The sequence below is a fragment of the Hylobates moloch genome, unplaced genomic scaffold, assembly GCF_009828535.3.
Source record: "Hylobates moloch isolate HMO894 unplaced genomic scaffold, HMol_V3 SCAFFOLD_1, whole genome shotgun sequence".
NCBI classification, from domain to species: domain Eukaryota; kingdom Metazoa; phylum Chordata; class Mammalia; order Primates; family Hylobatidae; genus Hylobates; species Hylobates moloch.
The window spans coordinates 219,649,612-219,671,564 of record NW_026652276.1 but is presented as its reverse complement, the minus strand read 5'-3'; the positions used below and the strand labels follow the sequence as shown (position 1 = coordinate 219,671,564).

General features: G+C 41.7%; 1 protein-coding gene across 1 annotated transcript in view; it reads left to right on the top strand.

Moving 5' to 3' along the window:
- SVOPL (SVOP like) overlaps positions 1-21,218 on the top strand; it is a 78,689-nt gene extending 57,471 nt beyond the window's left edge. The window contains exons 13-14 of the mRNA XM_058442340.1: positions 19,239-19,352; positions 21,145-21,218. Coding sequence (XP_058298323.1) covers positions 19,239-19,352; positions 21,145-21,156 — 126 coding nt within the window. The 3' untranslated portion in view covers positions 21,157-21,218. The remainder of the gene's footprint in view (positions 1-19,238; positions 19,353-21,144) is intronic.
- Positions 21,219-21,953: the final 735 nt, after the last annotated feature.

Here is a 21,953-nt window from a genome sequence, read left to right as displayed (position 1 = left end):
GGCTACTATAGCATGTACCACAGACTGGGTGGCTTATAAAAACAGAAACATATTTCTCATAGTTCTGGAGGCTTGAAGTTCAAGATCGGGCACCCATATGTTTGGGTTCTAGTGAGGGCTCTCTTCTCGGCTTGGAGACCACTACCTTCTTGTCTCCTCACATCCAGAAAGGGGAGAGAGTTTTTTCTGGTCTCTTTTATTTTTATTTTATTTAAAAAATTTTTTCCTTTCTTAAACTGGGTCTAGTGAGGGCTCTCTTCTTGGCTTAGAGACAGCTACCTTCTTGTGTCCTCACATCCAGAAAGAGGGGAAAGAGTTTTTTCTGGTCTTTTATTTTTATTTTATTTAAAAAAAAATTTTTCCTTTCTTAAACTGGGTGATACATCTGTGATCTTTTTTTTCCTTCCCCAGACGGAGTCTCACTCTGTCGCCCAGGCTGGAGTGCAGTGGCGTGATGTCGGCTCACTGCAACCTCCGCCTCCCAGGTTCAAACAGTTCTCCTGCCTCAGCCTCCCGAGTAGCTGGGACTACAGGCACCCGCCACTATGCCTAGCTAATTTTTGTATTTTTAGTAGAGATGGGATTTTACCATGTTGGCCAGGCTGGTCTCAAACTTTTTTTTTTTTTTTTTTTTGGAGACGGAGTCTCGCTCTGTCACCCAGGCTGGATGGAGTGCAGTGGCATGATCTCGGCTCACTGCAAGCTCCACCTCCCGAATTCACGCCATTCTCCTGCCTCAGCCTCCCGAGTAGCTGGGACTACAGGCGCCCGCCACCATGCCTGGCTAATTTTTTGTATTTTTAGTAGAGACCAGTTTTCACCATGTTAGCCAGGATGGTCTCGATCTCCTGACCTCGTGATCCGCCCGCCTCGGCCTCCCAAAGTGCTGGGATTACAGGCGTGAGCCATCGTGTCCAGCCTTGTGATCTCTTTTTTTAAGGACACTAATTCCATTCATGAGTGCTCCACCATCATGACCTGATCATCCCCAAAGGCCCCACATCCGTGATACTATCATATCGAGGATTCCACCTATGAATTTTGGAGGGACAGAAGCACCCAGTCCATAACACCAGGCATCCCTTGGTTCAGTGATGTGTGAACTGCTGGAACCTACTATGGATGTTAATGTCCTTTCAGCATATCCATGGCTTTGGGCTTTACCCTGGGCTTGCAGCACAGGCCCTTACAGCCTCACAGTGTGTGGCTGTGATTTGGGTAATGCAACAAAGACCTCTCCCTTGTGGCCAGACTTCACATGGTGTTTTCATCAAATGAGATGGTCCAGCATCCAAAAAAAGCATTGAAAAGCATTTAAAATCTCTATAAAATCTCCTCAAAGAGATGTCAGTGGAAAAGCCCATTTGTGACTTGAGCAAAACTTTTAAACAGCCTCTTTGCCTGACTCACTTCCGTTGTCGTCAGTTGCATAGCTGTCATCCCCAAATCTCCAGCCTCGTCCCTTGAACCTTATCACCCCTTCGAAGTTCAAATGCCAGCCGGGCGTGGTGGCCCATGCCTGTAATCCTAACACTTTGGGAGGCTGAGGTGGGTGGATCATTTGAGGTCAGGAGTTCAAGACCAGCCTGGCCAATATAGTGAAACCCCATCTTTACTAAAAATACAAAAATTAGCCGGGTATGATGGCACACGTCTGCAATCCCAGCTACTCAGGAGGCTGAGGCGGGAGAATCACTTGAACCCAGGAGGCGGAGGTTGCAGTGAGCTGAGATCACGCCATTGCACTCCAGCCTAGGCAACAGAGTGAGACTCTGTCTTAAAAAAAAAAAAAAAAAGTTGACATACTACCAAAATTCAGCGGAACTAGCCTCCTACAAACTCCGATATATTTGCTTGTCTTCTCTGCTTTTTCTAGCTGAAATCATTCAGGCTTTCAGGTTTCAGAAGAGAGCAAAGTAGACAAACGGACACTCTATTAGGAGGAAGGAGAATTCCTTAATTCAGGGTCCTATTTTGGTGACCATTCAGTAAGTTCTTTCTGGAGTAATTCTCTACAAGTTTTAGAGGACTTCTTATGTAATTTGGCAGTTAGAGCAGCAAAAGAGACTCAATTAGCTATAGTCTATTTGTTAGCATAGAATCAATAATTATTTTATCCCAACTGAATGTTCAAAACATTTATTGAACTTGTCCTCTGTGCCTGCCATTGTTCTAGTTCTATTTATTTGCAGTGATCAATAAGCCAGATGAGGTGCCAGTGGTGTGCTGGAGCTGGCCTGGACTCGCTTTCGAAAGCGGATGGTTAAATTTTCAGGAAAAATTGCAAACTGGTTAATGTCACATTGTTTGAAATTAGTCATGGTGGTAGTGTGTACACTGCGGAAATTGACAAATGATGTAAGTCAGGGCCTTGGATTTTTTGAGAACCTGTTGTTGAACATTTGACAGCACACCACCACAAGGTTCCGGCCCTCAAGAGACTTACATTCAAGTTGGGTACTTTATCAATAGGCAATTAATGTAAAATAATTCCAGATTGTGATTAGTGCTTTGGAGGTACTATGGTAATGAGCAAAAGGGGTGACAGGCTTTTTTAGGCAGTCCTCTCTGGGAAGGTGATATTGAAGTTGAGATCTGAAGTATGAGAAGTTGACTGCTGTGTAAAGGGAAACAGCATTTCAAGTAGAATGACTGCTGGTTTGAGGGCCTTGAGGTGGGACAGACATCAATGTGTTCCAGGAATAGAAAATAGCCATGGTGAGCCAAATGGAGAGAAGTGCAGGGACAGAATGTGCCTTCCAGGCATATTAAGGACTTTAGATTTTTACCTTAGGAGCAGTGGGGAAAACTTTAAGGGTTTTAAGCAGGTGAGGGATATGATCAGTTTTGTTTTTTAAAAAGATCACTCTGGCCTGTGCGGTGGCTCATGGCTGTAATCCCAGCACTTTGGGAGGCCGAGGCGGGTGGATCACCTGAAGTCAGGAGTTCGAGACCAGCCTGGCCAACATGGTGAAACCCCATCTCTACTAAAAATACAAAAATTAGCCAGGCGTGGTGGCACGCGTCTGTAGTCCCAGCTAGTTGGGAGGCTGAGGCAGGAGAATCGCTGGAACCCTGGGGACGGAGGTTGCAGTGAGCCAGGATTGTGCCGCTGCACTCCAGCCTGGCTGACAGAGTGAGACTCTGTCTCAGAAAAATAAAAAGATAATAAAAAGATCACTCTGGTTGCTTGCAGAGAGTAAATTGGAGGAGGGAAAGGGTAGAGCAAGCTTATAAGACAACTCTCAGTTCATATTGCCATGTATTATTGCCATGAAAGAGGAGATTTCAGAATTCTGGAAAATGCTTTCTATTATACTATAAAGATATAGGAAAAGATGGTAAACCTGACTGCATAAAAAATTTACATTTCTGGTTGGGCGTGGTGGCTCATGCCTGTAATCCCAGCACTTTGGGAGGCCGAGGCTGATTGATCATCTGAGGTCAGAAGTTCGAGACCAGCCTGGCCAACATGGTGAAAACCAGTTTCTACTAAAAATACAAAATTAGCTGGGCATGGTATCAGGCACCTGTAATCCCAGCTACTCAGGAGGCTGAGGCAGGAGAATCCCTCAGAACGTGGGAGGTGGAGGTGCAGTGAGCTAAGATCATGCCACTATACTCCAGCCTGGGTGATAGAGCGAGACTCTGTCTCTCTCACCAAAAAAAAAAAAAAAAAAAAAATTAAGCCTGGCTTGGATAAGGATGAAAGATAAGTCTTATCTTTCAAGGGTCACAAAAACAACCCCCTAATTTAATGGTTATAGCTGAAAGATGATCTTTTTGTCCTATATAAATGCCTGATGTTCTCTTGAAGCATGGGGAAAAAATCAGCTCATAAGATGACAGAGAACTTCACAAGTTAATGGGAATCAAATTACATCTGTTTAATTTTTTCAGAAGTGATTTCCAATAAGCCGTGAACTTATTGAGAAACTGTACGTTGTCAGAGATCAACAGAGCTGGGCACTAGTTAAAGGGGTGAGGATTGGTTTGGTTTTTTTGTTTGTTTTTTTTTTTGCAGGGTTGGGGGTTTTTGAGACAGGGTCTTGCTCTGTCGCCTAGGCTGGAGTGCAATGGTGCTATCTCAGCTCACTGCAACCTCTGCCTCCTGGGTTGAAGCAATTCTCATGCCTCAGCATCCTGAGTAGCTAGGACTACAGGCACACACCACCATGCCCCGCTAATTTTTTTATTTTTAGTAGAGACGGGGTTTTGCCATGTTGGCGAGGCTGGTCTAAAACTCCTAAGCTCAAGTGATCTGCCCACCTTGGCTTCCGAAAACTGCTGGGATTACAGGCGTGAGCCACCACGCCCGGCCAAGGTTTTAATCAGTAATAACTATTGCAAAAGAGAAGAGTCCACGGTGAACTGAACTCAGCCTCCATTTGTACAGAGGTGACTGGGTGTTTCAAAGGGAGAGTGGCAGCGGTCTAAGGAGGGTGGCAGGGGCTTGAGCACAGTCAGTGAAGTGCAACATTACAAATACCTGTAAGGGGGTGTCAGTCTGTGTAAATCCCACCTGGATTTGCTAAGTGGCGCTCTTTAAAGTTAGGCTCCTTTGAGGCTGGGAACCTGGGGCCCTATCTTCAGGTGTCAGCTAGAACAAATAGATTCTTGGGCAGCCTTGAGTTTTCTCAGGGAGGCCCTTCAAGGGTGGCTGGAGCCTCATAAGGGTGTGTCCTTGAGCTCTTAGAAACTACGTTAGTGTTTAAGTGTCAGGGCAGGGTCGAGGCCTGGTGGAGAAGAGGGTTCATAGGAGCTGGCCTAGGGTTTGGTCAAGGAGAGGATCTTAGCCTCTAATTTATGTTTGTGTGTGTTGTATTTTGAGTGATTTAAGAGATTTCCCAAGGGCAATTTTGGCCACATGTGATTTTTTTTCTTCCATCCTGAAAACAGAAAAACCTACAAAGTAGAATTGAAACTTTCCTAATATCTCACCATTTAATGATAACAAAGATAAACATTTTAATGAGGCTTTTAAAATATATTTTTCTATGTATGTGTGTATAAATATGCATATACAGTGTTAGTGATGTAGGCCCACATGAAAAAAAAAGTATAAATTTCACCCAGATATCATAGTACTTTTTATTATTTTATTTTATTATTTTATTTTATTTTATTTTATTTTATTTTTGGAGACGGAGTCTCGCTCTGTCGCCCAGGCTGGAGTGCAGTGGCGCAATCTCGGCTCACTGCAAGCTCCACCTCCCGGGTTCACGCCATTCTCCTGCCTCAGCCTCTCCGACTAGCTGGGACTACAGGCGCCCGCCACCACGCCCGGCCAATTTTTTGTATTTTTAATAGAGACGGGGTTTCACCGTGCTCTCGATCTCCTGACCTCGTGATCCGCCCACCTCGGCCTCCCAAAGTGCTGGGATTACAAGCGTGAGCCACCGCGCCTGGCCCATAGTACTTTTTATAGCCTGCTCTTTTACTCTCTCTCTCTTTTACTTTTTTTATTATGGACAGAGGAGAGGGAGGGGAGAAAGAAAAGAAAAGGAAGGAAGGAAAGGAAAAGGAAGAAAAAGATCTTTTGTTCATATGTTGTAGACATTTTTCATGTCCATAAATATAAGAAATAAGCATTAGGCTGAAAAATATTTCATTGTATGTATATCCCAAAAGTTACTTTTCAGTTCTGTATTATTGAACATCTCGACTATTTCAGAAAAATTTTAATATAAACCACAATAATGAGGCTAGGCATGCTGGCTCACGTCTGTAATCCCAGCATTTTGGGAGGCCGAGGCAGGGGGATCATTTGACATCAGGAGTCAGAAACCAGCCTGGCCAACATGGCAAAACCCCGTCTCTACTAAACAAAAATTATCTGAGTGTGGTGGCGGGCGCCTTTAATCCCAGCTACCCTGGAGGCCGAAGCAGGAGAATTGCTTGAAACTGGGAGGTGGAGGTTGCAGTGAGCTGAGATCATGCCACTGCATTCCATCCTGGGCAACAGAACGAGACTCTATCCCCCTCCCCCCCCCAAAAAAAAAAAAAAAACAGTAATGAGCATCCTTGCACTTGCTTTTGTTTTTTGTTTTGTTTTGAGACAGGATCTCACTCTGCTGCCCAGGCTGGTAGGCAGTGGTGCGATCACAGCTCGACTTCCTGGGCTCACATGATCCTCCTATCTCAGCCTCCTGAGTAGCTGGGACTACAGGTGCTCACCACCACACCCTGCTATTTTTTTTTTTTTTTTTTTTTTTTGTGGAGATGGTGTCTTGCCATGTTGCCCAGGTTGGAGGCTGGGCTTGAACTCCTGGGCTCAAGCAATCCTCCCACTTTGGCTCCCAAAGTGCTGGGATTACAGGCGTGAGCCATTGGACCCAGCTGTGCTTACATTTTTATCCAATTGTGCAATTATCTCCTTAGGGTGAATCCCTAGAAATTGGATTGGTAGGTGAAGGGGTCTGCTTGCTTTCATTTTGGTACATTGTGCTCAAGTCTTCTTGGGCGAGCTTGTACCAGCGCCTGAGAGCCTTGTTGCTTCACATATCTGCCACAGATGTTAGTCTTTCATCTTTGCCAATCTCACTGGCAATAAATGATACCTCTTTATTATTGTAATTAGTGTTTCTTTTATTAGGAATGGTACTGAATGTTCTCATTCATATTTTAATTGGGTAATTTATCTTTTTTTTAGCTTGCCCACTCAGGTACTTGCCCATTTTTCAATTCAGTCTTTAAAACATGGATCTGTAACAGCCTCTCATAAATGTGTGTGTATATATATGTGTGGGTGGGTGGGTGTGTCGATAAAGGATTTTTAGCAATTTTTCTGACATATTACAAATATTCCGCATTTGGCAATTACGTTGCAGAGATTTTTTATTTGTCTTTCATTCTTGTTCGTGTTCTCCTTTTTCTGTGCAGCGTTCATAGACGCTCAAATGTATCAGTATTTCTCTCTATATTTCTCGAGTCTGCAATTAGGATTATAAAAACACACACCTCTTTTCTTCCAGGCCTTCTATGGCATTTTGTTTTTTGAGAGGGCAAGGGGGGAGTGTACACTTTTGATTGAAGTATAACATACACGTGGAAGTGCCCACATCATAAGTGTCCAACTTGCTCACATTTCACAAAGTGAATGCAGCCCCGATTCTGACCCAGATATCCCTGCTGTGCCCTCTTCCAGGCCCTGGGCGTCTATTGAGGCATGAGGTCCGATGCCGGAAACAGCTGTACAATTTCCCCCAGTGGCAAGCCGGCTGTCTCAACACGATGTATTGAAAATCCACTTTTTACTCATAGGTTAGAAATGTCTGTTTGCTTCTGTTCCCGCAATTGGCCTATTTCTAGCTCACTATTTTATTTAGTCCTTTCATCTGTCTGCTTTTGTCACTGACATGTTCTTTTTATTACTCTAATGAGATTTATAGCACATTTTTTAAACTGGTTGTTCCAAACCCACTTCATTGCTCTTTTTCAGAATCACTTAGTAACATTCCGCCCAAATCCTATTAACATTTTAATTGTTAATGTGTTCAATGTATCAGCTAATAGAGGAAAAATTGACTTTTTTTCTTATAGTGTTGTCTACGTATCCAAGAACAAGGTTTGTCTCTTTCTTTGTTCAATCTTTCCTCCTATGTTCCTTGCTGGGATTTTATTGTTTTCTTCAAATAGATCCTATGTGTCTTGCTATGTTTATTCCTAGGCATCTTATGGCATCTTGTTGTTATTAGGAATGGATTATTTTCTTTCATTATGGCTTCTATTTTAACATTCCAAATAGTTATCTATATTTAGAAGGCTATCGATTTTTTTAATATTGATTTTTAAACAACTAGCTTACTGAATGCATTCCTAATACTTTCTCATTTGAGTCTCTTGAGTTTTTCAGGTTTATAATTGTAGCCCTTCTGTGATTTCTATCTATCCCTTGATGCTGAATGCTTCCAATCAGCATTTAATGTGATTCAGGTTCCACAGCTTCCAAGCTGTAAAATCAACCTTGTTCACTATTGCTTTTCTCCTCTTTCCAGCTAACCTCCTTAAAAGAGTTCTCTTCCCGCTTCATTTCCTGCCTTCCACTCATTCCTTCACCTCCTCCAAGCTGGCTGCAGCCATCTCTACTCCACCAAAATCATTCTTGGTAAGGTCTCCAGTGACCTCCGTGTCTCTAGGTTCAAAGGTCATTTTAACCCCTCATCTCACCTGACCTTTGGCCTGCGTTAAGGACTGCTGGCCGTGCTCTCCCTCCGGCATCCCGTGTTCCCTTCTGGTGGCTCCATCACTTGCACTCTGTGGGTTTCCTCCGACCTCTGTGGCTGCTGCTTCCCCATCTCTTTGTGACTTGTCTTGCTCTACTCTTTTTTTGTTGTGGATTTCTTATTGCTTAATATTAGACCCTTACAGTTGCTTATTTCACTCTCCATTGAGATGATATCATCCATTTTATGACTTTGGTTACCAGTGACTTACTCATGAATCCCAAACTTCTATCTCTAGACGAGGCCTTGCTTCTTGCTCCACATTCACCCACCTGATTACCTCCCCAGCATTTTCACCTGGATGTCTCAAAAGCATCTAAAATCTAGCATGTTTGAAATTAAACCCCTGACATCTCTCCCCAAACCCCTCTGGCCTCCCTGCTGTGAGCTCTTATGGCACCTTGAGCTTTTCCTTCATATCACTTATTGTATTGAGAGAGGAGAATGAAAAAAAAAAAAAAAAAATTAAGCAGACAGTTAAGTCAAGTCCTCCATATAATTCTTTTTTGTTTTGTTTTGTTTTCTCGAGACAGAGTCTAGCTCTGTCACCCAGGCTGGAGTGCAATGGTACGATCCCAGCACACTGCAACCTCTGCCTCCTGGGTTCAAGCAATTCTCCTGCCTCAGCCTCCCGAGGAGCTTGGATTACAGGCATGCGCCACCACGCCCAGCTCATTTTTGTATTTTTAGTAAAGACGGAGTTTCACCATGTTGGCCAGGCTCGTCTTTAACTCCTGACCTCAGGTGATCCACCTGCCTCTGCCTTCCAAAGTGCTGGGATTACAGGCAAAAGCCACTGTGCCTGGCCCGTAGAATTCTTTTAAACAGAAGAACAGCCTAAAAAATCAAGCTGTAGCTGCACAGAGAAGGGAGCAAGGCCCAATGTAGAAATGCCTTTGTTCTTTGTGTAATGAGCAGGCTCCTTGGGAAAAAATTTCCTCCCCTTTCAGACATGTCCGCAGTGGGCTCTGTGGGAACTTGCACAGAAGGGAGGCTTGCCTGAGACATGCCCACGGCTGCACAGATAAGGGCAGTTACACAAGTAACTATGCAGATAAGGGAAGTTACACAGGCAGGGAAGTTTCTTATAAATGCTTTTGTATTCAACTGAAAAATGGCAACCCTCTTCTGGGTCCCCTCTCCGCAGTGGAGAGTTTTCCTCTTCCGCTTAATAACTTTCTCTCCAACCTCACCCTTGGTGTCCACATTCCTTAATTTTCTTGGTCGTGAGACAAGAACTCCAGGTAATACCTCAGACAACAAGACTGCAACAATATTGTAATTGCCCATTTATTTTCCAGGCTATTTAAAATCAATCTCTTCCAATAGAGTTTACTCCCCATGAGGACCAGGACGTGTGCATAGTTGGCTAATTTTTGTGTTCCCGGCTCCTACCGTAGTACCTCTTACTTGAGTGACCTGGTGCTCAAAACATTTTGCGAATGATTTCTAACTGGCTATTTTTTTTAAAATAGAAAAAAACAATTTATTTTAAAAATTTATTTGTATTCAACTATTTTACTGAAATATGAATTTGAGTCCTTGGAGAAGCAGATGCCAACATGGAATTGCACATGCAAGAGGTTGATTGGAAAACACCTGAAGGCAGCTGGAGCGGGGAGGGAGAGCCCTGGGACTGCAGTGCTGGGTGGCCAGCGAGGACTCCCACTCAGCCAGAGCCTTTGCCTCAGTGGTACGATCTCGGGTCACTGCAACTTCTGCCTCCCAGGTTCAAGCGATTCTCCTGCCTCAGCCTCCCAAGTAGCTGGGATTATAGGCGCCCGTCACCACGCTCGGCTAATTTTTGTATTTTTAGTAGAGACCGGGTTTCGCTGTGTTGGCCAGGCTGATCTTAAGCTCCTGACCTCGGGTGATCCATCCGCCTCGGCCTCCCAAAGTGCTAGGATTACAGGCGCGAGCCACCACACCCGGCCTTCATTCTAGTCTTATTAAAAAGACATGGGAAGATTTTCTTTTCTCTCTAGACTGTTACTTGGAGATTTGAAAGAGCTACCTGTGAAAGAGGGAATCCTGGCACTTTTGAGGATGTGGTTCTTTGGTCATTCTGTTTCTTCTCTGGTTGTTTCTCTTAGTTTTATCTTTTTTTTTTTTAAATAAATGTCAGGAAACATTTTTATTGAATCCTTCATTCAAATTTATTAGCATTGAACTGTGGGGAGAATTCTCTTGTGGTTCTTTTCCTTTCCTCTATATTAGCGATTATTTTCTCTTTCACATTTTTTTCTCTCTTTTAGAGATGGGGGCTCATTATGTTGCCCAGGCTGGTCTTGGACTCCTGGCTTCAGGTCATCCTCCCATCTCAGCCTCCCAAAGTGCTGGGATTACAGTTATGCACCACTACACCCAACCTTCTTTCACATTCTTAATGCCATGATTTTTTACTTTAATTTCTAACTAGGTTTATTTTTTCCTAAAATAAAATATTTCATGCATCAATTTATCAACCCATTTGTTTCTATTTTCCAGTGTATTCATTTAAGCTTTTGTTTTTATTTCCACTGCACTAATTTCTTAGGTTTATTAACTTTAACTTCTTGAATTGGAAAAATAGTTCATTGTTTTCATTATTTCTTATATTAACTTTTTTTTTTTTTTTGAGATAAAGTTTCGTTCTGTTGCCCAGGTTGGAGTGTAATGGCACAATTTTGGCTCACTGCAACCTCTGCCTCCTAGGTTCAAGAGACTCTCCTGCCTCAGCCTCCCAAGTAGCTGGGATGTACAGGCGCCCGCCACCACACCTGGCTAACTTTTTTTGTTTGTTTGTTTGTTTTTTTTTTTTTTTGAGACGGAGTCTTGCTCTGTCACCCAGGCTGGAGTGCAGTGGCGCAATCTTGGCTCACTGCAAGCTCCGCCTCCCGGGTTCACGCCATTCTCCTGCCTCAGCCTCTCCGAGTAGCTGGGACTACAGGCGCCCACCACCACGCCCGGCTAATTTTTTGTATTTTTTTAATAGAGACGGGGTTTCACCGTGGTCTCCATCTCCTGACCTCGTGATCCGCCCGCCTCGGCCTCCCAAAGTGCTGGGATTACAAGCGTGAGCCACCGCGCCCGGCCACTTTTTTTGTTTTTTTTAGTAGAGACGGGGTTTTGGCGTGTTAGCCAGGCTGGTCTTGAACTTCTGACCTCAGGTGATCCTCCTGCCTCGGCCTCCCAATGTGCTGGGATTACAGGCGTGAGCCACTGTGCCCAGCCCACTATATTAACATATTTTATATTAACAAGGTTTACAGTCATTTACATTGTTTTCTGAATATGAAAATATGCTTGTTGTAAAGCTTCATAGAAGTATGTAACTGAATATCATCAAAATTAAGGCTGTTGACCAGGCATGGTGGCTTATGCCTGTACTCCCAGTGCTTTAGGAGGTCAAAGTGGGAGGATTGCTTCATCCTGGGAGTTTGAGACTAGCCTGAGCAACACAGTGGGGCCCCATGTCTACAAAAAATAAAAAAACTAGCTGGGTGTGGTGGCATATGTCTGTAGTCCCAGCTACTTGAGAGGCTGAGGTGAGAGGATCACTTGAGCCCAGGAGGTCGACGCTGCAGTGAGTCATGACCACACCACTGCACTCAGCTTGGGCAACAGAGTGAGACGCTGTCTCAATGAAAAAAAAAAAAAAGAATAAAGAAATTAAGGTTTCTAAGACAGAAATAATTTTGTAAACGTTTATAGAAAGCCAAATGTGATGACCACAAAGTTGGGAGTGTTCTGGGGTCTGTCACAAGGAGAAAGGTTTTTATAGGAAAGTTTAAAAGAAGAGAAGGAGGTCTCTTTTCATCGGAGGGTATAATACAGAGGTTACATTCATTAGCTGCAGATTACAACATACAGGCTACGAAGGTCTATGTGCAAGATAGTAAAATTTCATGCTTCATCTAATCTTTTTTTTAGACAGAGTCTCACTCTGTCGCGCTGGCTGAAGTGCAATGGTGCAATCTCCGCTCGCTGCAACCTCCGCCTCCCGGGTTCAAGCAATTCTTGTGCCTCAGCCTCCTGAGTAGCCAGGACCACAGGTGCATGCCCAGCTAATTTTTTATTAGTAGAGAAGGGGTTTCACCATGTTGGCCAGGCTGGTCTCAAACTCCTGGCCTGAATTGATCCACCTGCTTCAGCCTTCCAAAGTGCTGGGATTATAGGCATGAGCCACCGCACCCGGCCTGCTTTAGCTAATCTTAAAATACATCCACATCCTATTCAGTGTCAGCAGTTTACACATTGATCAGTACATCAACAATGTGAGGAATTTACCATAAGATTCTTTACTTGGAGACAGAATGTCACCATCAAATCACAAGACATCCCCAAAATGGATTAATTTGGAAGGCTGCTTGTTTCTAAACTGTCAAATGTGACCTATAAGTTATAAGGGAAAATTATCTGTAATTTATTACCAGAGATAATCACTGTAGTTCTTCCAGATGCTTTCATATACATATATTTTGTGTCTCTGGGCATGTCTGTGTGTGTTCCAGTCATATTTGTATATATGTGGATATGTATGTATATATAGATGTGTGTTTTATATACATGTTACATGTATTATATACAGATGCATGTGTATCTGTAGATACAGTTACTTCCATGAATATCTGTATATCTATCTAGATATATCTGTGTTATGGTGACCTGCAGAGGCAGATGGATAACCCCCTTTTCAAAGTTTGGTTCAGTTGTTGAGACTGATGATGACACACACATACACCAAGAGGGCATAAAAAGGTATCTTACTTTATTTTACAAAATTGAGGTCCTGGGGGAGCAGGACAGACCTCTCAAGCAGGTCAGAAATGGCCTGAGACAGCAAGGGAAGGGGACTGTGGTTAGGGGTGGAACCGGGGTGAGGGTGCCTATGCGAGGGCAGGGGTTTTGTGGTTTAAACCTCCTGCTGGCACCAAAGGAAGGAGCACTCAGGCTTTCTCATAAGCTTGTCCAGATGTGGAACACAAAAGGAAGGGGGAGGAGTGAGGCTTAAAGGCCATCAGCAAATGTCAGATGGAGTCAGACACCTCTTTACAGTATATAGCTACATCTGTGTGGATATGTATGTAGATATGTCTGTGTATAAACACATCTACATATATATATATATATATATATATATGTAGCCACTGCCTTTTCTCACTAATAATCTTATGTCAGTACATGTAGATTTCACTCATTCTTTTAAGTAGGTGCATAGATTTCTGTGGCATGGATGTGCCATAATTAGATAGCCATCACCTTGTCAATGAATACATTGTTTCCGTTTTATTTTTTTCTGCTATTTACAAGTGATGGGAAACTGAACATTAGGCACAACAGGCCTTTGTCCACATGCAAGTATTTTTTTCAAGAGATGGGGTCTTGCTGTGTTGCCCAGGCTGCAGAGGCTATTCACAGGAGTGATCATGGCTCACTGTGGCCTCAAACTTTGGGCTCAAGTGATCCTCCCACCTCGGTCTTCAAATATTTGGGACTATAAGCATGCACCACCATGCCCAGCTTATGTGCAACTATTTTAATCATTTAAGATACAGTTATTGAACCCTTTTATGTTCCACACACTTTAAAATAGTCAAGGTCTGATTCTTTGAAGTTACATACTAGCAGAGAACGGACAAGGGATGAACAGTCAGTTAATACATCAGATATGATTAACGCTGTGAAAACATAAAACAGGGAAAGGAGCTGGTGATGAGGTGGTTAGAGAGAGCTTCTACAATAGGGCAGAGACACGTGGGAAGTAAGGCAGGGACTCAGAAGCATGCTGGAGGGAAAAGCAGAATTCTGTAGAAAAAGTCTGTTGAATAATTTATGGGTCCAAAGAGTGTACATTTAAAAGTGGATGACCAATCTTATCAAATTACGTTTTATATTTTTAAAAGTATGCACTTCTCAGTATAATAATTTATTAGAAACATTTTTTTCTCCCCTACATCTTCCCATTTCCCCCTACCCCTGGTAACCACCGTTTTATTCTATGTATCCGATTTTTTTTTTCTTTTTTAGATTCCACATATGAGAGAGAGAATGCAGTATTTGTCTTTTTGTGCCTGGCTTCTTATTATTAGTTTTTAGCCTAATGTCCTCTAGGCTCATTCAGGTTGTAGCAAATGGCATTTCCTTCTTTTTTAAGGCTGACTCTTCTTTCATTGTATGTATATGTCACACTTTATTCATCTGTTGGTGGACACTTGAGTTGTTTCCATATTTTGGCTCCTGTGAATAATGCTGCAATGAGCATTTGCGGTAGGAGTGCAGATATCTTTACAAGGTGGTGATTTTATTTTCTTAGGGTGCGTATCCAGCAGAGGGATTGCTGAATCGTCTGGTAGTACTACTTTTAACTTCCTTAGGAATATCCATAGGATTTTCCATAGTGGCTTTACCACTGACAGTCAGTTTCCTTTCTCTACATTCTCGCCAAAGCTTACCTCGTCTTTGTGATAGACATGTGAGGTGATATATCTCACTGTGGTTTTGATTTTCATTTTCCTGATGATCAGTGAGGTTGAGCACATTTTCATATACCTCTTGGCCATTTGTATGGCTTCTTTGGAGAAATGTCTATTTAGTTCTATAAACACATTGTTAAACAAGCATCTGTTTCTTTTCCTCATCACCAAAACGGATAGCATTTTTTTTTTTCTTTTGAGACACTGTCTCGCTCTGTCACCGAGACTGGAATGTAATGGCACAATCATGGCTCATTGCAGCTTCAAATTCCTGGGCTCCAGCGATCCTTCCACCTCAGCCTTCTGTGTAGCTGGGAGTACAGGCGTGTGCCGCTGTGTCTGACTAGTTTTTTTTATTATTTGTAGAGACAGGGTCTCCCTGTGTTGCCCAGGATGGTCCTGAACTCCTGGGCTCTAGCTAGAGATCCTCCCAGCTCAGCTGCCCAAAGCTCTACAGTTACAGATGTGAGCCACTGTGCCTGGCCAGGGATAGCAAGTTTTTAAACCTTTTTCAGTCTGGTGAACGATAAATTATATCTTGTCTTAATTTGCACTTTGTTCATTATTAATCAACTTGAGCAGCTTTCATTTACTGTCTTTTCATATTTTATTAAATTTTTAATGTAATTTGCAATTTTTCTACAGGCTATTAGCCATGTATCATCATACTACAGATGTTTTTACATTGTTTTAATTTGGTTTTACTATCAAGTTTTTTGGCAAACAAAATATTAAATTTGTATGTAGTCAGTTTACCAATTATTTTCACTTAAGGTGTTTGTTTTCTGTCAGGCTTAAATGGCCTTCATCACTTGTTCATATTTCTGCAAATGTTTATAAAAATTGAAAGTTCAGAGGCTTTCAGTGTTTCATCTAACTTTAAATTGATTTTTTTTCCTTTTTTTTTTTTTTTTTTTTTTTGAGACGGAGTCTCGCTCCATCGTCCAGGCTGGAGTGCAGTGGTGTGACCTCAGCTCACTGCAACCTCTGCCTCCCGGGTTCAAGCAATTCTCCTGCCTCAGCCTCACCACCATGCCCAGCTAATTTTTCTACTTTTAGTAGAGAAGGGGTTTCACCTTGTTGGTCAGGCTGGTCTTGAACTCCTGACCTCAGGTAATCCACCTGCCTTGGCCTCCCAAAGTACTGGGATTACAGGCATGAGCCACCATGCCTGGCAAATCGATTTTTTCATAATTTATTTATATATAAGGCCTGAAGTAAGGATCTAGCTCTAAAAAGCAACAAAATGATGAAAAAGCAACAAAACAATGCCTAGCTGGCTGTTCCTAGGCCATTAGTCATCCTTGAGTGTCACCCCTCAAATGATTAAACATTTCCCTGTTACAATAAACCAAATGTCCATAGATACTTGGATCTATTTTGTGACTCATTGCTTTACTGATTTCTTTATTCCAGCACCGACACTACACTGCTAATGATTGCAACTTTAATTCCTCCTAGGCAAATAACCTCTCTGACTCCCTATACCCTCACGTTTTCAGAAGTTGCCTAATTTTTTTATGTGTTAATTCTTTCAAATTAACTTTACACATAAAGAATCCAGTTTATTTAAAAAGTTTGTTGTAATTTGTCTTTTGACATTTCTGTATCTCTTATTATTATTATTATTTTTTGGAGACGGATCTCGCTATGTTGCCCAGGTTGGAGTACAATTACAAGGACTGTTCTCAGGTGCAATTATAGAACACTGCAGCCTCTAACTCCTGGCCTTAAGTGATCCTCCTGCCTTAACCTCCTGAGTATCTGTGACTACAGGTGCATGCTACTCTGCCCAGCCAAGTTAATTTTAGAATTAGTTTTTTCTCAAAATCCTGCTGGGATTTTAATTTCTACTAGAATTACAGATTGTTTTGGTGAAGATTATATTTGTACAAGATTGTATTTGCCTAAGAACTGAAGTAGATTTTTTAATGTACTTAGTAGAGTTATAATTTTCTTATACATTTCTTAAGTTTGTTCCTAAGTATTCTATTTTTGTTCCTATTAGCTGTGTCCTATAAATTTAACATGTCGTGTTTTCATTCCATTCCATCTATCTTTAATTTTTCTTGAGACTTCTTTAGCGCATGGATTACATGGAAGTGTTTGGATATTTTGCTGTTACCTGTTCTTAGCTTGACATCCTTTTAGGACTAGAACACACTCTATGATTTCAATTCTTTTAACTCTCTTGAGGTTCGTTTTAGGGCCCTGGATATGGCTTATCTTGGTGAACGTTAAGTGGGCACCTGAACAGAAGATGTATTCTGCTGTTATTGGGTGGACTCTCCTACAAGTGTCAGTTAGATCCCATTGCCTGACGGTGTCATAAAATTCTATGCTGATTTGCTGTCTAATAGTTCTATCAATTGTTGAGGTAGGAGTATTAAAGTCTCCAACTATTTGTGGATGTCTATTTTTCCTTCTGTTTCTAACAGTTTTGCTGAATGTATTTTGAAGCTCTTTTGTTTGATGTATAACCTTCAGTATAGCTACGTCTTCTTGGTGGATTGACCCTTGTATCATTATGTAATGTCTCTCTATTCCTGGTTTGGGCTGCTTTTTAGAAGAAGAGATTAACAACAGATCTCTTTCCTTTTGATATAGTAAATCTGGAGCGGTCTCCAAAAATCTGCATTTTAACAAATTTCCAAGATGATCTTTATAATCAGGTATTTCTCAGAGTTCTTGCTTACAAACAATAGAAACTGACTTTAGTAAACTTAGGTAGAATTTATTGGAAAAATACCCAGTAACATCTACTGGATTGTGGAGTCTTGTTACGAAGCTTCAGGGAAGCCAAAAAGCCTAGGCAGTTACACTCCCTGACCCTGGCTGCTGGAGCATAGTTAGGTGACCCAAAGTCAACGCATCCGGGTCTCACACCACCCAGGACTTTAAATGTGGTGTAAAGGATGTAAAATGGGGACAGTTTAGGATTCATTCTGGTGGTGGCGAGAATTTTGGTGATGGCGAGAATTTTGGTGTCCAGTAATAGAAGTAGCAATAATGACAGAATCTAGACACATGCCTAATTATGGCATGATCTGATCTTAGTTCAGACTGCCTGGACTTTTGGTTTCTATCCCTTTTCTGAGCTTGCTTTCGAGACTTCCAGCAGTAAACACACACACGCGCGCGCGCACACACACACATACACACACACACACGCAGACGTTATACAAACTCCTGTTTGGGGAAAATTGTAATTATTTTGGGAGACAAAATCAGCATAGTACCTGTCGCTTGCTAGGTCAATTGCAAAATAATTAGTGAGATCAATGTTGTGGGTTCTGTTTGCACGGTGAGTGGAATTATTTAGTGTTTTGGAAGTCAGTGGCCCTGAAACACAGGAGGTACACTCTCAAATTGTGTATCATAAGGGGACCTAAGTGGTGGTGGTAACACTAGGCTGTGTGTCAGGATCTGTATATGACTTTGGACAAGTAGTTACTGAGACTAGTCACTTAGTAGGCTCATCTGTAAAGGGAAGAAATTGTATTCAGCCAGATGGTTTCTAGGTCTCTCTAAATTATAATACGTTATTCTGTGATTCTAGAGAGCTTTGCTGTTGGTTAACCACTTCATACTTTACTGTCATTGTGAGATTAATGGAGAACTATCAAGAATACAGACCAAGAGAAACTGAAGTATGAGGTGGAGTATCTGAATTACCAGTATCTGCGTGAAAAGATCCAGACCAAAACATGTGTACAGATGGACAGAAACCCAGTTACTGTGGAAAAATTGACACCAAAGAGTTTTGGTGTTACACGACTCCATAACCGGAGACAAGACACATTAGCAATCCTTTCAGAGACTCTGAGATAACATCTCTTCCGAAAACACTTTCGCCTGTTTCATGCTGTTAGGACTGGAGGGATAATGGATATTTGGCAGAGAGAGGATATAGCATGAAGTGAGAGTTAGAAGTTAAGCAAGCTGAATTGGTATGAGAAAGGGGGTGGGAAAACGGGCAGATCCCCCATTTTCTCCAGATATCAAAACTTGGCCGGGCGCGGTGGCTCACGCTTGTAATCCCAGCACTTTGGGAGGCCGATGCGGCCGGATCACGAGGTCAGGAGATCGAGACCACGGTGAAACCCCGTCTCTACTAAAAATACAAAAAATTAGCCGGGCGTGGTGGCGGGCGCCTGTAGTCCCAGCTACTTGGAGAGGCTGAGGCAGGAGAATGGTGTGAACCCGGGAGGCGGAGCTTGCAGTGAGCCGAGATCGCGCCACTGCACTCCAGCCTGGGCAACAAAAAAAAAGAAAAGAAAAAAAAACAAAAACTTGGCTCTGGAGATGCCTGACAGGTGGGTGCCAAGAGAGGTCTTACCTGGCCAATGCGTGTTAATACCAGTTCCTGCTCTTGGACTAATCACACAAAATGACTACACCAGATTGGCTCAGATACATCAATTTGTCAGGAAGGTACAGCCTGTAGAATGGCTGCAAAGGACCATCTTAGTGAAGTGAATCCATATTTTCTCTTTCATATAAAGAACAGTTTAGAGGTGACTGGAGCATAATAAATTAATTCTCTTGTGACTTGCAGGTTCTTATGAGTGCATCAATACTGGGGGCCCTGTGTCTCTTCTCATCTGTGTGTGTCGTATGCGCCATTTCTGCATTTACTCTCCCCATTGAAACCAAAGGACGGGCCCTCCAGGTGAGTGATGCAGGGAACTCTGAAGTCTTTTTGACTACCACTTTTGCCCAGAGGAAATGAACTTGGTATATGGGCATTATTGTAGTTAAAATAACTAATAATTCATATCAAATTTCTTTCTGTAAAGTTGTAGTTTGAATAACAAGGACTTTTTTTTCTAGTGACAGTTGTAGAGGTCTCAGGATTCTATCCTTCCCACTTTTCCTTTTTTTTTTTTCTTTTCTTTTTTAAGACAGAGTCTGACTCTGTTGCCCAGGCTGGAGTGCAGTGGTGTGATCTTGGCTCACTGCAACCTCCACCTCCCGGTTTCAAGTGATTCTCCTGCCTCAGCCTCCCAAGTAGCTGGGACTACACACACGTGCCACCAGTCCTGGCTAATTTTTTGTATTTTTGGTAGAGATGAGGTTTCACCATGTTGGCCAGGCTGGTCTCGAACTCCTGACCTCAAATGACCCACCTGTCTTGGCCTCCTAAAGTGCTGGAATTACAGGTGTGAGCTACCGTGCCCGGCCTAGTTTGCCTATCTTTAAGGCTAGTTTATTTTTAATGTAATAATGTATTTTAATCAGATTAGGTGATCTATTATGTAATTGTGAATTTAGGGCTTTGTTTAGGTTCCTTACTTGGAAAGGTGATCCAGTCATTGAGTGCTTAAAGCCAGAGACTTACATGATTCGTGTGCTTCCTTTTAATTATAAGCAAAAGGATTATCAGATCCTTTATACAAATGAGGAAACTAAGACACAAGTCGAGCAACTTGTATAAAGGAGCACACTAATATTGTAGTGAGGCTAGAATTTAAACCAGACCGTAACACTAAGGGAATAGGAATTTAGCGTCACTTAATTTTGCCAATAATGATACATATAAATGGAAACCTGACTCACCATCTAGAATCTCCTATTCAAGTCATATCCACCTAGAAGACTTTTCCTCTTCTGTTGACTGGGACTTGGTTTTAGCACTATGGGGAAATGATTCTGCATGATTGTTTATAGCCTTTTAAACAAACAAGTAGGTTCAATACATACAATTGTCTGGGCTAACTGGCTACATGTCTTTGGGAAAAATCTTAAAATACACACCCACACCCACTCCCCCTACTTCGGTGTTGTGAGTGGTTACCATATGAAACCACCTGACTGACACCAATACAGCTTCTAGAAATGTTTATAAGAACATGCCAAAAGTCTTAACTTCCTTCCAACAACACGCACAGACAGCATCCTAATAATTTGGATGAACCAACCTGGTCAATAGTTTTAAAGTGGTGTTGATTCTGTGTTACAACTACTCTAAGAAACTCTGATTCAACGAGTCTGGTAAACTAAAAATCTAAAACACCATCTAGAAAGAGAATATTGGCCAGGTACAGTGGCTCATGTCTGTAATCCCAGCATTTTGGGAGGCTGAGGCAGGTGGATCACCTGAGGACAGGAGTTTGAGACCAGCATGGCCAACATGGTGAAACCCTGTCTCTGAAAAAAAAAATTATATATATATATATACACACACACATATATATGTATGTATGTATATATGTATACATATAAATGTATATATAATGTATGTATATATATAAAAGTGAATTTTTCTAAATGACATCTGCATTATATTAGAATAAAAAAGTTAGCATTGTATCTTCAGATACACAAAGGTAAATGCTAGGATCTTCCCTCCTAATAATTTTGTATTAAAGAATCTTCTATTACTAAAATATCAGATAACTGAGTATGAATGGACAAGACTTTTAAAAAGTCTATTACTGATCTATTAAATAACTTTCTTCCAGCAAATTAAATGAAGACCTGCAAAACTATGTCTACCAGATGAGAAAAATGAATTCTATCTTCAGAACTGCAGTGCATTTTTTTAAAACTTGGTTTTACTTCTGTATGCTACTTGGTAATTAGTAAAGTGATTTTTTTTTTAAATGCATATATGGGAATGGGGTAGGTAACTGTATATTGATCTCTTCCTTGAGGGACAATATATGAAGTACTTTTATAAAATATAATTTAAGCTTTCAAAGGGGTGTCAGAGGGAGATGGTGGGGGGAAGATGGCTTTTCTTCCTTGAAATCAAGTCTGTAAACCTTTATATGAATAAATACTAAATTTTAAACTTATATTTGATATTCTCCCATGAGGTTTGTAGCTAAACTTGGACTGAAATTTTGTAGCTAAGGCAAGAAGCTGGGATGATATCATTTTCAAAACAACTAGAATAGCCATCACGTTCAAATTCAAATTTGCCTATGTAACTTATAGCCTCTAGAGTTTGATGAAAATTGCTTAGTCATAAAATGCTTAAATTAGAATCAGTATTACACATAATCACCAAGAAGCAGGGAATAAACCAATTTTCCCCCTTACATTCCCTATCTCTAATTTTATTTTGTTATAGGGGGAATCTTTGATTCTCGTGATAAAGATTAAAGAACGCAGCAAGCTTTCCGCCATCATGTAATTACAGGCCTGCCCTATTTTACTGTGCTTCCATATATTGCACAGTTACAAACAGCATGTGCTCACTTTGTCTCTGTGTTACATTTTGGTAATCTGTTATGGTGATTGGTGATCTTTGACATTACTATTGTAA